We start from the raw sequence: 15,743 nt of genomic DNA, 5'->3' as shown, positions 1-15,743 counted from the left end.
CGCTGATGAGACGTATCTGATTCTCCATTTGTCTCTCTGTCTGTCGCCTCCATTCTCTGTCTGTCTAGTTCTCTAGGTGCCACATTATGTCACTGTCCCTGACTGGTCATGTTGCTACATGCAGGTTTGGGGTCTGGTCCAAGTGTTTGCTGAGGGGAGGGTGACATCTGCTGAGCGGAGTGAACTGAGGCCTCTGGAAAATGATTCCCTCTGCAGTTTTCTGACCAGGAAAGAGAACTTTATTGTTTTATAGGAGTGAGAAGAGTTGCAGTTTCAGTCTTTATAAAGGCCAGTTTCTGAATTTATTGCATTAGAACTTTACGTTCCCTCCACTGCTGTTGTTTTGTTGTTGGAATGTTCTAGTGTGAAATAAAGGTTTAAAAAAAGGAAAGTTGTTTTAAGTTCAAATTAAATTAAATCAACGCGGTTTAAATTTCAAACAATAATAAACAATTCTCAAAATTTAGGCCACTATAGTTTAAGAAAAGCCTTCAAGCAGAAATTTGGACATGATATGACAATCTAAAAAACAGACTGAGAAGTGAGTGTGGACCACTTAATAATCAGTGACCTTTGCAGAGTGGTTTCAAATTGAACAGGATTCAGTGATTGCGTAGCCTGCAGTATATAATGCCTTTGAAGTTTTTTAGTGACTCAAATATATTCTAGTGTCAGTGATGTTTGAGGTTTGTTCAACTTTATGTACCTAATTATTATCAGGGAAACATTGTGGGAATGGTTGAAGAAACTACTTGCAGTGTTATCCAAAGGCAACCGGACTTTTCTGAGTTTCTTAAAGCCGTTGCAGCTCTCGTCCGAAAAGCTTCTTCAGTTATAACAGACTTGAGGGGAGTTCCAATTGCCTTTGGACTTAAATTGACCTGGATGACTGACAATCTCTACAGACATACTTGGGTAAGATTACAAAACAATCCCACCACAAGTTCCTCTTATGTTTAGGGTTTTTTAATCCTATCATGGGCGTCAGTAGATGGAGTCTGCTCAGCTGTCATGAACTGGTACATGTGCGGATTTAAAATTAATTCGTCACATTGGAAATAAGGCTGTGACCGAACAAACAATCGCACTACGAGGGAGGGATAGTGATCATCAACCATCCACTCTGACCTCCTCCTAAATCACTTTTACATTACAACAATGTCACACTACCACCTTAATTAATTATAGTAATTATTAGCATGACTACTAAAGGTTGCTTTCCAGAACGACATAAAGAGACAATGCTTTATGTGCTTGAACAGACGACAAATGTAGTCATTTATCTGATGTGGACAGCCTCGTATAACAAGCCCTTTTAACATTTTAAAGTTTGACAGGATTTACATTATATTACATTACATTTACAAGCCATCTATGATTAGAAATAAATCTAATTTAATATGCCTCTAATTACCTGCAGACTACAAAAAAAAAGCCAGATGAAATACCCACTATCAAATTTTGCATGAACATTTTTTTTACAAGTCACTTTTATGAGCTGAAAATAGAATTTGCAATTTCTCCAATGAAGTTCCGAAAAAGCCAATTAACAGCCTATTGAGTGACCTGCTCCCATATTCAGGTGGTAATATATCTCCATTGTTAAAGCTGGATCTAATCATCACCAAGGGGATTTTGGTCAACACCAGTTGATAATTAAAGGACACACACAGCGAGCTTTATCAGTGAGTGAACAAATTTGTTGACTGGTTCTACGAGGTTACTCAATATCAGTATTTTCTCACAGACAGCTACAACCCTTTTTCATCCTTCACTTGTTTATAATCTGTAAAAACATCAAAAGCATCAAGTGGTAAAATGCATGTCAAGGTCCTCTAACGCACGCTCACAGTTAAGCTCTACATGAGGACTAAAGTGAAATGTGTTAATGTGAGGGCAATTAAGATGTAAGAGGATTTTCTGATGTTACCTTCTGCCTACACAGCCGCAAGTTCAGTCTGTTCTGCACTTCTCGCCTTCCTTCGCCCTGACCCAGACTCCCTCCCCGGAAGCATCCTTTGGGCCAACTTGGACCAAGTTAAAGGAGGGAAAGTCTCACCGCCTCCACACACACACACACACACACACACACACACACACACACACACACACACACACACACACACACACACACACACACACACACACACACACACACACACACACACACACACACACACACACCATTTCTTCCCTCTTGCCATCAACATCCCCCCCCCACCGCACTCCCACTACTTCTTTGCTCAGGCTAATTAACTAAAAACCAAGCAGAGATTTTATATAATTCAACAGCAAGAACTGCCATGTCTTGATCCAGAAACACCCAGAGAGAAACATGGTGACTGAAGCCAGAAACCACCAGGAGAGGAAAAGGGAAAAATAAAACTCATCTTCACAGCACAACCTATCAGCGCACTAGGTGATGGAAACTGAAACTATGAGACAGTCCTTACACATTTTGTTTCTTCCAGGGCTACATTTTAATCAGACACAGTGGCGGAGGAGTTGTGGGCTGGGCGTGACCGGTATGATGGTAGAGAAGAGGAGGAAGACGGGAAATGGGGCAATGGAGTGAAAGATAGAGGGTCGATTGTGAAGGTGTTGACAGGCAGGTGTGGCAGGTGAGAGAGGTGTAAGATGAAAGCCAGTCAGAGACAGAAAGACAGGGAAATAGACTGAGAGAGGTCCGAGGGATCTGTGACCAAATGGTTGTGTGGAGTGCTCGGTTCTCCGCTGAAATCTCCTGGCCACTCTCCATTAAGCCAGCAAACAATATATAAAGACAGTTTTGACATGGGGAAACAGTCTACAGGAAACAAATCCAAAGAAATAACATGTACGATCATGTTGTCATGCTTTAATCTCAATAATGCATCCTATGTAGCTCCTGAAATCCCAGATGGACAAAAAAGATGGGAAACAAAACCTCATTGTTACATATCTTCTTAAAAATCAACATCATAAAATCCCAGAGATTTTATGTCCAGTGGATTTCCGGAGGATCTTTTATTTATTAGGACTGTGAATGCCAAGCTTCAGAGCATACCGCGGTTGACCAAAGGGGTCACCAATCTAGTTGGGTTACCTATGTCTTTTTTCCCTCTCTGCCTCAGTTCTCCAATAAATTCAATGCTTGTCTGAATTAATGCATTACAAGCTGTGCCGGAGATATTAAAAAATGATAAAAACTAATCCCTCCTCCACGGTCTCATGCGATGCAGGGTCCTCACACTGAGCTGACCCTGAGCTTTCTCTGCCATCTGCACCGTGAGTTATGATATTTGGTGCGGCTCGGATTACACTTTAATATTTCATTACATACACAAAATCCTATTCTATATCTCTCCTCCAGGTGTGTCACTATTAATCATAGGATATTGTGAAAACCCAAGGTTGTCTAATATCTCCTAACTACTGTATGTGTGCTATAAAAATATACATATTGTGTGTATGTGTGGAAAAGAGAAACCCCACAGCCCATCTACGCTCAATTTATTAGCTACACCTGCGCAATCTGATGTAATCCTGTGCTGTAGGAACACGTTTTAGTACGATGTTACCACCCATTACGACATCAATAATAAACATAAAGTAGAATCATCATCTTTCTTACAAGGTCAACAATCAGTGAAAATGTATAAACTCTGTAAAGGTAGAATGTATAGCAGAACTGTTGTATTGTATTGCATTAGATTGCACAGGTGTTTTTAATAAGCTATTAAGTGAGTGTATACAGTATATATAGGTAATTAGAAATTGTGCACATACAGCACCACACTTCAACATATACATTCACACTTCATCTAGAACTCCTGCGCGACGTCTCAGTGCTCTGTGTGAGCTCGTGTTTAGTTCACATGCTTGTTGCTCGCACCAGTAAACACACATGAATGCCTCAGAATACACTCTGCGGTATCAAATAGCAAAAGTATGAAGCACGGCATGTGTTTTCTCCCAGGGGGAGCTGAGACCAGGCAACACATTGACCACGGGCAGCGGCGTTATGCCATAACTGGTGGCCCCCGTAGAGAGCTGAGCTACTCATCAATGCATGTATGAAACAAACACGGTGCCCATCATCAGGAGCCAAGCGTCCCTTCTGATGTGATCTATTTCCAAAGCTCGACTCTGCTCCTCGCAGCCAGGAATAAGAGAGGGAGAGAGAGAGAGAGAGAGAGAGAGAGAGAGAGAGAGAGAGAGAGAGAGAGAGAGAGAGGCAGAGAGAGATTAACACACTGCTCACATCACAAAGATGACTGGGGACCTCTCAAAGTGGAGCAACACGAGTAGACCAATCCAAAGTAGGGCTGACCACTGCACCGACAATCTCCCTCTGCTGCTTGATTCTATTAACTCATATAAAAGAGGACAACAACAACAAAACCCTGGTGGAGGTTCAGGAAAAACAACAGCAGAATAAATGACTTAAGGAACAAACAAAAAAAAACACCTCCTCCCGCAAAAAATTCAGTTTTTTGTGGTCGTGATAGCAACCTGAACTTAAAACATTGCTTTGAAGTAAGCGCTTTACAATGACAATACTAACATCCCGATGTTAAGCAGGTATGGCATTCACCATGTTCACCCTTTTATCTTAGAATGTTAGCATTCCAAAAATCCAATGTATTGGTCAGCTTTATATCTATATGCAAAGTTATAGGATCGCAATGAAAGTTATACTACATCTTCTTAAGGAGGGCGTGATTGTGTTCATATTTTATGGTAATCCATCCGGCCTTCTTCCACCTTTGCATTGACTCAGTAGGCTGTTATCAATGACATATAAGACAGCTGACATGTTATCAACAACATGTATGACTGTATGTTGTACTGGACTTTCATCGTCATGCTAACAATAATAAACACCTGGTTAATATTGTGAAATGGTTACAGTTTAGTTAGGTTTAGGCTTAAAAACGATTTGCTTAGGTTTAGAGAAGGATCATGGTTCGGGTTGACATAAGCATGCTCCTTACGTAAATAAAGTTACATTAGTCTCGTAAGTCACATTATATATGTTACGTAAATTTCCAAACATACTGACTTCAAATAATGGTGAGTTTATGGGCAACTGGGAATTGGGAAAGTTCTGACTTCAGAGTTGGAAAACACAGCTGAACACCTGTCAAACTTTGAAAATCCCTCAAGAAAAGTGGGTGGTTTTTGAGAGTTCTGAGAAGTATGTTTCATGTTGCTCGACATGGCAGTGTTTGGTGAAGGAATACATTTACTAGCTCCAACAATAAGGTGGAATAGACACACTTGGTTATCCTAGCCCAGCCTGTTTGCCAGCTGTGCAATGGTAGTACATCACAACGTGTTGAAATGTGGTGTACAAAAAATGTCAACCTCCAGAGCTCTATTTCTTCCCTGTGTTGGTTTATGGATACAGACGAAGTTGTTTGTCACTTATCTGTTTTCAGAAAGCAAAGTTAGAGCACATTTCCTGGGGACGACCATGTTGCCTGTTTGTTGTCGTCATCTGAAAGCTCTTAACAAAGGAGTTGGACGTTCTCACATGGGAACTTTTCCCTATTACCAGCACACAATTAGTCAATGTTGACTTTTGTATCCACATGGGACATGAACAGCAGTTTCATAAGTGAAAGTCCTCTACTAGATCGATCCGAACTCCAACCTTCTTCCTTTGCGATGTTTCTCACTTCTTAAATGTATCATTTTGGCCACTAGAGGTCGTATTGTGGGCGCAGTTTGCTCAATATGAAGCATATTTATCAGAGTGTTGACAACTGATAATGACCATTTAATGGGCTGGTAACATTCAAATTGCATAGGTACCTCAACAGCCAAAGGCTTTACGGTACATGCCAATGATTCGATTCCTAGGTGGACGGACCTTTACAGCCCTCTTTCCTGACCATATCCACGGTCTAGCTAATGAAGGCACAAATGCATTTACAAGATAGACAAACAACAAACATTCAAATTGGTTGGACTGACCACTAGCATGGCTAGAAAGAAGCTGTGATACAAGTATTAAATAATGATTAAATACCAAAGAACTAACTCCATTGCAAAATAAAGCAGCTTCAAACAGTTTGGAATCACAATGAATTAAAGACAACATTAAAAACAAAAACAAATGATGGATGAAGGTGTGGAGGTCCCCCTGTCCTTCCCCTCTGGTCCGCCTATTGTGCAGTGATGGACATTACAGGGTCACAACATACCCACCTGTAGTGTCCCATTATCAGCTTTGAATAAGTGTTCATTTTCTCCTCCCTGTCATCATAGCTGTGACACCTCAGTGGTATCAGCTGTGTGATAAGGAAGCTCTTTGTCTCGCCCACCTTGGTCCTGACAACACAGAACAATCAGGAAGCATATTCCCCGCATTCCCTAATTTTATCTCTCAGCTGTAAATGTGTTTATGTGTGTGCTTGGGGACGGCTCATTTTATCACAGGTACAACACGTCTATGACACATATCTTTACAGCAAACAGATTACCAGTAATATTTTCAAACTGATTCCATTTCAGCTGCTATCGTCTCCACAGATGTTCCCCCCTTTTCTTTTCTTTTTTAGCCCCCACCAACTCCTCTCAGGGAGCAATTTTCCACAGTCACTCCATAAGACTTGGTGAGTCATACACAGCACTATTGTAATAATGGTAGCCCATCCATTGAGGTGGGCGGGGATGCATTAAAATGCTGTATGAGTGTGTGTTCTGCAGTGTGGGTAGAGCTCAGTTCAAGACAGATCAGGTGTGGTTATCTTGACCTGGACCTCCATATGTGCTTTGCCCTCGCTGCCCTCATCCTCCTTTCCTTCACTCGCGTAGAGAGCAGAGGCAGAAAGACAGAAAGAGCAAGACACAGAGGAAACACAACTTGAGGGAGTGAGAGGGGGTGTGAGATAAGATTATAGAAATTAAAAATGACAATAAAAAATAAATGGAGTTTCAAAGGCTTCACGTTTGCTCTTGATCAGTCCCACTAAAAATCTCCTGCCACTTCTATCATCAACACTTCCTCCTCCTCCACCACTCAAACTGGCTGTTACACAAAGATTTGCGTTGGAGGCCGGACGCCGGCTCAGGCCCGGAGACGTGAGACCCTCATGGGGCTGAGGCAGCAGCTGTCCACAGGCCTTCTTTTTCAGATAGTCCTGGCAGTGAAACCTTAGTTACATGGTCTGATGTGGAGCCCAGTGTTCTGCTTCTCTCTGTCTGGCCGTGTTTTCACTGCAGCCCAAGAAGTCACTTTTCCAACAACAGTGTACTAATGTTAAAGCTTGCACTGTCTAGTGACTGTTGAAACACCACTCACCTTGCTGAATTAAAGAAATGGAATTTTTTTCCCCTGAAAAAAATTAACATTTAATGTCCACCCTCTCCTTTGGTGTAGTTATAGCGTATAGTACACTGAACACTCTGGTTCAGAGGTTATATGGCTGTGGCAACATGTTGGTTTAATTCTGATGGACAGACTGACCTATATACTGTATAAATACTGTATATATATATAGAGCACTGGACATGAACTTGAATATGAAGTGATTATGGTGTCATGAGTTACATTTATTCTTTCTGATTAGTGTTCTGATGATTTATCTGAAAATAATTCCATATTTAATTAGATATTACACCTCAAACAAAGGTATGTTTGGAGGAAAGCCTGGTTGGATTGACAGGCTGTCAGGTGTCCGATATAGGTGGGCAGGGCATAGTGTAGTGTCCTTGGGTTCTCAGTCAGATCAAGCCCACGCTCCTCCCTCTCAAAATATGGTCACTTTTGGCTACTAAAAAAACCTATATGGCAATGCCCATAAAGCCAGACAAGAGGTTTTAAAATGTTTACAAACAAGATTATAATGTTACACACAAAATATATGAAGATATGAAGCACTTCTGGTTAAACTACAGAAAAGAGTGTAAAGCAATACAAACGTGCTTTTCCACGAATCAATCCTATGCTAAAGCATAACACTTATTTTTGACACTCTCCCTCCAACCAGTGTTACATGTCCTAAGTTATAGATGCAATCAACAGGACTTAAGCTTTTTTGTTGTTGCTACATTTCTAAGTCTTATTTACAGCTTTCAAAAGTATACAGAAAACAGAGTCAGATACTTTTAATTCAGCCATTGAAGGTAGTAAATCACCAGAAAAGAGACCAATGGAAACATATTTTGTTGTATCTGAACGCTGCCATGGTGCTTTAAACTGTTACCATATGAAAGAAATTCTGTTTACCATTTTATATTAACTTGAGCTTTCTGGAACATCACAAGAGCCCAGACGAGACAGCAAGGGGGCGTTTATTTAAATCGTCTACTTCTGTTTCTCTGATTTTCATGTTTTTCTTTCCAACATAAAAGCTTCAAACCGTTTCGCAGCGTTATTTGCGGTAATGTGCAAGCCCACCATCTGGCTTTCACAAACCAGTCATTCCAAAGCAAAGCAAGGCTCCTCTGACAGCTGCAGGCCAGTTTGTAAATAAATAGAAAAAAATTATGTTTATTTTAATATAAAATAACTTCTTTGTTTACTTCAAATAGCTTGTACTATTTTAAAAGTGTTTATTTTAAAATAACTATGGAAAGCATCGGACATGGAATAAATAGAAACAAATGTCCCAACAGACAATTAAACTTCTTGAAGGGCATGAAACTATTTAAGGTGAACACCAATTATTTACCTGTGCTGTGTTTGCACATACAGTGTTTGAACATAAAGCCCAAATAAAGTCAGAGTGGGCAGCACAATTAATCACGTATGAATATGTATCAGTCTTATGATTCAGACATTAGCGGGTCTCTCATGGTCAGTAGCATATCATTTTTCCCGATGTTTTTAGCATTGCTGGAGGTGGAGCTTTAAGGATGGTATCAGTCTGTTGTTGCAACATTTTTGTCCAAGTTGACAATTATGGAACTGATAGCCATAAAATGTTGCTCCCCTATTCATGTTTCCCACAAAATAAATGATCTAGACTTAATGATTCCTGCTTTATTTTTTTTAAAAGTTGGCTTTCTATCAAGAATTTATTTTTAACATTTTGCACGACGGTTAGACCCAAACAATATCTACATACTGGACAATGATCCCGATTGTGTACTTTAAACAGTGCAAACCTCTGAAAATGTATGTTAAAAAAAAATCAAACAAAACAGCTGCACCTGTAAAAGGTTTGACCTTTTGACAAAATGTATCCTGAATTATGAATAACTTCACATAGACTTCAGTCATGGAACTGATTAAGTCCACCACTCTGCTTTGATAAAAAAAACAAATTATTGTCTCATGGAGTTAATTCAAATACCACCTATATTACTGTACTATTGGCAGTCTTGTACGGTTTTCCAACAGATCAAAACTTAAACCAGTAACAAACAAATGTGTCTGACTGTAAATTATTTTCCTTTTCTCAATATTTTTAAATATTTAAAATGTATAAATTTATTGAATCTATTCTAAATTTCATATGTCTTACTGTATCTGTGAACCCATTGGACCCAGTCGAGTTAGCAAAGTCATCTTGAGTAATGCACAACTAAATTGTACGGATTATTTTTCTCATGGTGACAGTGCAAAAAAATATAAATTTCAAAGCTACAAAACAAAGATACAAAGTCAACCTATTCGTGGTGGAAGCCATTATATATTAGTACAAAGTGTTTCACATTCAGAGTAATTTCATAACCTCGGCTGGTCTAAATGGTCCTGATTAAATATTTGAAGGAACACTTTTCATTACAAAAAACATTATTCAAAATGATTATGTTTAAGCAAAATCAATAATGTGTGACAAAATCATGAAATTCCATGTTGAATCTTTTTGAGGTTAGTATTTTGCTAATCTAAAAATGAAATGAGAACCACGTTGAAATTGGAAGTCTGAAATTGTGTTTACTTCACAAATGAATGTTATTATCCTGCTTCATTAAATCAGTGTAAGTGGTAATTACTCTGAAAGGGGTAACACTTGAACACACTGAAAACAGCTTCAGTGTAAAACAGCAATAAACGAGGTAACATTAGAACAGACAGACGTGCTTTTGATGAGTCAGTGAAGCCAGATTGGGTCAAAGTTCTGATCTGGGTTTTGATTAAAGGCATCTCGGAAACTAAAATTAGCTCCAAAGGCTGTTACACATGTAACAGTGAAAATGCCACATCCCCTGTTTTCCAGCTGTTTCTTTTCTGTTTGAAGAAGTGTGATGTGGGTCTGCAACTAAACCTGAGGCACATCTGTTCTACCTCAGACTGGTTCGAATGAAGCCAGCTGAAGTAGGAAGTACATGAGGTAACATTAGAACCTGGTCAAAATGCTTTTGGCTGAATGTCAGAAGTCCACTCCCTTCCCATCTTCGCCATAAACTATCATACAAGTTATTTTTATATACCTGTGCTTTTTGAAAGAACTTTGAGGCACATGCTTTATAAATAAACATGAACTTGAACCTTCACTTCTAATTCACTTTTCTGTTGTTTTTACTACCTCAGATTATTCACAGTGAGACTCCACAGGACCAGAATGAGGAGAGGGCTGAGCTCTAAGATGCAGCTATCTCCAGCTACTCCTCACATGCATGACCAGATTGTTTCCTCTGTGCTGAAAGTGACAGGAAATATAAAATCCTTGAAACTAATTAAGCCCAAGAAATGTTGTGTTACACAGTTTGAATGTAAATTCAATTGCTGTGAGGACAGAACCAGACCATCAGGATAAAACACAAAAAAATAGGACTTATAATGTGCAACTGCTAGGTTAAAAAATTACATATAGTGGAGCTCATTAACTGTGACAGCAACCTTAGAGTGAGGGTCAGTGGTGGAGTGTGAGTATTTTTAAATCATTCCGTGCTTATGTACAAATACTGCTACTGTAATATTACCATTTGATTATACTTTATACTTCAGGCTAAAGGGAAATACTGTACTCATATTGATTTTCCAGCTATTGTTACTTTTCTGTTACAAGCTACATATGATCAGATAATGAAATATGACATCATGTTATAGATGTAACTACATGACGATATATAAAATAGTTCAAGTTAACTACGCCTCCACCACCTATAACAGTAAAATATCACTTACAAAATATTATATCAGTAATAATAATCTAGTAATATAATATATTATAGATTTTCACTCACAGGGGTCATTTTTCTGCATTATGGCTACTTTCATTTGTAATACTTGAAATGCATTTTTCTAATAATACACTTACGTTTACTTGATGTTTTAATTGCAGCAGTTTTACATATTGTCAGTGTGGTATTACTGCTTTTTCTTAAATAGAGGATGTGAATATTTCTTCTGCTCTTGATGATAAAATAAAACAGTGCTTAAATAATTTTACTATGTATGAACAGTGGGTGAATCTTTGACCCAGGAACACCTTTAACATCTGCATATCAAAATAAACAGGTGGCTCTAACAGGAATCAAACCAAACACCCACAAGAGGCCCGTTCAGCAGTGACAGCAGCAGCAGCAGCTCTTTCCTAACCCCCAAAAATGCTATGGGTTTCTCTTCTTTTGTGTCTTAAAAATAATACCTTTGCCTTATCAATAATTTCAGACATAACGCTTCCTTTCTTGTAACTTCATGTGTAGTCGACCTGTCAGTCAAAGAGAAGGTGCACACCTTGTTTGTAATTGAATTTGGGCACTATTATGGTGATTTTTTTTTTTTTTTTTTTTTTTTGGCCTGCTGTTGAACTCCATTGTTATAACCTGATAATCTAGAATTTGCAGAATACTGGTGGGATTTTGAAGTAGTTATTATCCATACTCGACTTTACTTCTTTTAATTTTTAATAATAATGCCTTAATTTAATCATAAGAAAATACAATTACATGTACATTTTGCAATCCTACAGTACCATTAACTAAACAGTGATGACACATGTTTGTGCAAAGCAGAATCTATGTATTTATAATAATGTTGTATTTTAGATTACTCTAAAATATGACATCTTCAAATATTTAAATTAAAATTCCTTCTCATTAGGGCTTTTACAAAACCTAAAGGGACACTATTCACTGTATCAAACAAGTGACGACTCATTTCAAGAGTAATGGTTTGTCAAAAATAGGGCACGGGGCTGTTGAAAGAAGAAAAAACAAATGAAATAAAATGGATTGTTGCTTAACCTTAAAACAAAGCACGTTATAATTCATTAAAACACTGTATGAATCTGTGCCGTTTTTTTTAGGTTAAAGAATTCTTTGATCTCTGGGAACGATTTCAGAGGCAACAGATATAGCAGTAATATGATTGCTTCTGTCATCATGATTCAACAGATTACATATCTAATCGGTTTGTGAATAGAGAATATAATTTACACAGATTACAGGCCAGCGGTGCCTCCTGCTTCTTGAAACTGGGCTGTTTGACAGTTTAGATGATCCGTAGACAGACAGATGGACGGACAAAAAGACAGCGAGTGGGAGAGAAACCACCAACCACCTGTTTAATCCATGGTGGAGAAACATCTGATCTGATGGCTCAGATCCCCCCCCCTCCCCACAATGGCTTGAATAAGTGCATAACGTGTGGGCACGAACATGAAGCATGGAAACACACTCGGCTGTGTTTCTCATACACATTTCACCGAGACATTCAGAGACTACTGAAATGCAAAGCTATGCAGAATACATGAGACATGATTGCAAAGGAAGTAGGACTATATATAATGAAATTAAAGTGACTCAGTTGCTGTAATATCCCTGGGGTATATAGCTAGTTGTTTTATGGGGGAGATAAGAGGATTTGGTCAGGTTGAGATGCTGGCTAATACTATTGTTTCCACTGGGAGCATAAAACAGCAAAGAAGCTTTTCACACATCTTTTCTTCTTTTGTAGTGCTGTTACCGTAGATATCATTTCAAAGCACAAGGTGGAAAAAAATTACAATATTGCAGCAAAGGACATCATATGCAAGGAATGCAACTGTTTTATTATTATTTTTACATATAGAAATGCAAGAAATCACCCAAAACATCCAAATATATTCAACAAATTCATTTAATTTGAAAAATAATGTATAAAAAAGGTTTTACATTTTAAAAGCGGTCAGAAAATATGAAATGAGTTGGAAGATATCCTGTGAGGATTCTCGTCCACTCTCCCCATCTATCCTTGCAAACCCTCACTTATGCTCTTACACGTGCTTAAACAGGCCTCTCAGTTACATGAAATGACCACTAAGGGTTGGTTTAGTTCAAAGAGACGGTCAAATTAAGTTAAAGGTGGTTAATGCAGCCTTCTTTTCTCTTCTCTTCCCCTCTGCTGACTTTTTCTCTTACTTCCTCTACGTTACCTAATTGTTCACCTGCCTTCACTTCTTCACTGCTTCCTTTTCCTCTTCACTTCTTAATCCGTCAAGATAATAGTGCTCCCCAGGATGCACCTTGTCATATAATGTCCTGCAAATCAGTGTCATCGACAGCACACAGTTGGTGAAAACAAACATGATTCTTTCCCCGTTTGTCTTTTTAAGAAAAAGCTCAATCACAATTCCCAGTGGCACATTACTGAAAAGCACGGATGATATAATCAATACCAAGTCAATCCTAATACTTGAACCCAAGTTGCACTCTCCTGCTGAGGAGGGAAAGCAGTCACACTTTGCAGGAGAAATGATTTGCATTCAATCTTCAAAAGAAGCGTAGGTGTTATTACCTGTCACAATACAACCTAACCCCAATCTGCCAGCACCAAACAGGGTGTTTAAAAAACAAAAATCACACACAAAACAAACCAATCACTTTTCCTTTTTGGTTTGAAAAGAATGCTAGTCATTGTGGTCCACCAAGCAGATCTGTTGGCAGTGAAGGTTCCCCACCCCTCCACCCCCTCAGCTCTTAACAGTCCTTAACACCACACTACGTCACTTGAATCCAGTGACATCTGTCTGCTAATAACACTTGTTTAACACTGCAGGGCTGATTTGTAAGGCTTGTAACAACAGCAGATTTCAAAGACTTGTCAAAATCTCCACCAGTTTAGACCGTGTCAGACATTTTTTTACAACCATATTTGCAGATACAGCAAGTGGCTTAAAGAAAAATCAGTGGCGGGAAACTGATCCACAGTTGTAGAGATGGAAAGGAACAGGAAGGAGAAAGAAAATGAAGAAGAAAGACAGAGAAGAGGAGAAATAGGGTGAAAGGTCATATATTTATTCTTTCGTTCTGTTGAGGCTGTGTATCAGCTGAAGAGGCAGCTTTCTATTGTATCCTGTTGTACTGGATTGCATTGTCATGTGTGGAGGTCTCGATATACTATGTACATTATCACTGACACTGGAAGGAATTCAAGAAAACTCTAATATAATGCGCAAACAGCCAAGGGAGAGCGCGCATTTACGCACGCGCATATTTAACCACACGTATCAGCAGCTGCAGCAACCAAATTAGGCGCACAAACTCTTTGCCATAGCGATGACGAGATAATAAAACAAGCCACGGGCGTGTTTAACTTCTGAAGAAAAATTAGAGGAAGTTGCTGCGAGCGCAAATAGATAAATAGATAAGGAGGGCTGCTTAACTGGGAGTAAAAGGGGAAACGCTCAGACAGCAGAAATCTGCGCGTCTGGAAACCAGGCGAAAGTCACACAAGCGTTTTTCTCCAGTCGAATAAAACAAACTTGAAGCCAAATAAATACGCCTATTAACATCTGTTTGAAGTCTAACCAGCTGTTATGAAGATATAACAACTTTAAACTTAGTTCCAGCGAGTCGATTTTACAGTCGATACGGCTCCATAAAAAGAAACTACACCTGCTGGATGTGATTTCGTTAAACATTTATGTGAAACAATGATAAAAAAAAAAAAAAAAAGTATCATTTTCTCAGGTAATTGATTTCTAGGAAACGGAGCCTCTACAAGGAGAGGGAAGGTGTTTCCCTCCAAACGCTGCACCTCGAATCTCTGTTGGACATGAAAAAGTATTTTCAGTTTTTTACTTCACTGCATGGCAATAAACTCACCTTCCGTAGAATCCACTGGCTGAGGAGAACTATGGTCCAACCGAGAACCTGCATGTCACCTTCCTTATAGCGGACCACCCCGAAAAACTACACGTCTCCCCGGCTGAACATATAAAGACACACCGCGGAATCCAAGCAATCCCAAGTGGCAGGCGATGTGCGAAAAGTGTCAGAAAAGCAGAAAAACGCGCTTAAAGTTGTGTGTTTGCTTAGTCAGAGTCACAGTGGGTTCTACGGGCAAACTTTGAGCGGTGGTCTCAGTTGCTCCGGTCCGCCTCATGTGGCACATCCATGGTGTTTGATTCCGCTCATGTTGCTTGACGTCTGCTGGAACTTTGTGCGGAGACGAAGTCACTTTGTGAGATGGAGGCTAAGAGCGGATCTCACTGAAGATCACCAGTGCTTCTTGTATTTTTGGTATACGGACTGGTTGATTTTGAGAGATGAAATCTGTCGCACACCCTCTCTTTCCTCCTCTCCCTCTCTCTCTCTCTCTCTCTCTCTCTCTCTCTCTCTCTGTCCATGCGCGCGTCACGGTGCACAGCTGCTTTTCCTTTATTGGAAACCACAATGACCACAATTACTGGTAGATTATAATGTTCAGTCGGTGATCAAATGATGAGGTAATTATTTACGTTCTTCGAAGCACTTAATCAGATAAAATGCTACGAACAGTGTCCTTCGCAGAAACTACTTGAATGTGAATCAAATTAAGCAAACATGACGTCTCCAAACATCTTAATTGGAATATGTGAGGTTTTGTTGCTTTTCTT

At 39.2% G+C, this 15,743-nt stretch overlaps 1 protein-coding gene across 1 annotated transcript in view; it reads right to left on the bottom strand.

The window, feature by feature from the left end:
- The window catches only part of LOC138616599 (neurexophilin-4), a 45,243-nt gene extending 29,839 nt beyond the window's left edge, over nt 1-15,404 (bottom strand). The window contains exon 1 of the mRNA XM_069691033.1: nt 14,971-15,404. Coding sequence (XP_069547134.1) covers nt 14,971-15,024 — 54 coding nt within the window. The 5' untranslated portion in view covers nt 15,025-15,404. The remainder of the gene's footprint in view (nt 1-14,970) is intronic.
- Between the last annotated feature and the right edge of the window lie 339 nt (nt 15,405-15,743).

This window comes from Brachyistius frenatus, unplaced genomic scaffold, assembly GCF_029030835.1.
Source record: "Brachyistius frenatus isolate BFR_SWC_R1_liver_20210118 unplaced genomic scaffold, ASM2903083v1 Contig_10, whole genome shotgun sequence".
NCBI lineage: Eukaryota > Metazoa > Chordata > Actinopteri > Embiotocidae > Brachyistius > Brachyistius frenatus.
Note: the sequence above shows the minus strand (reverse complement) of the source record. Positions and strands in the feature narration are given on the sequence as shown.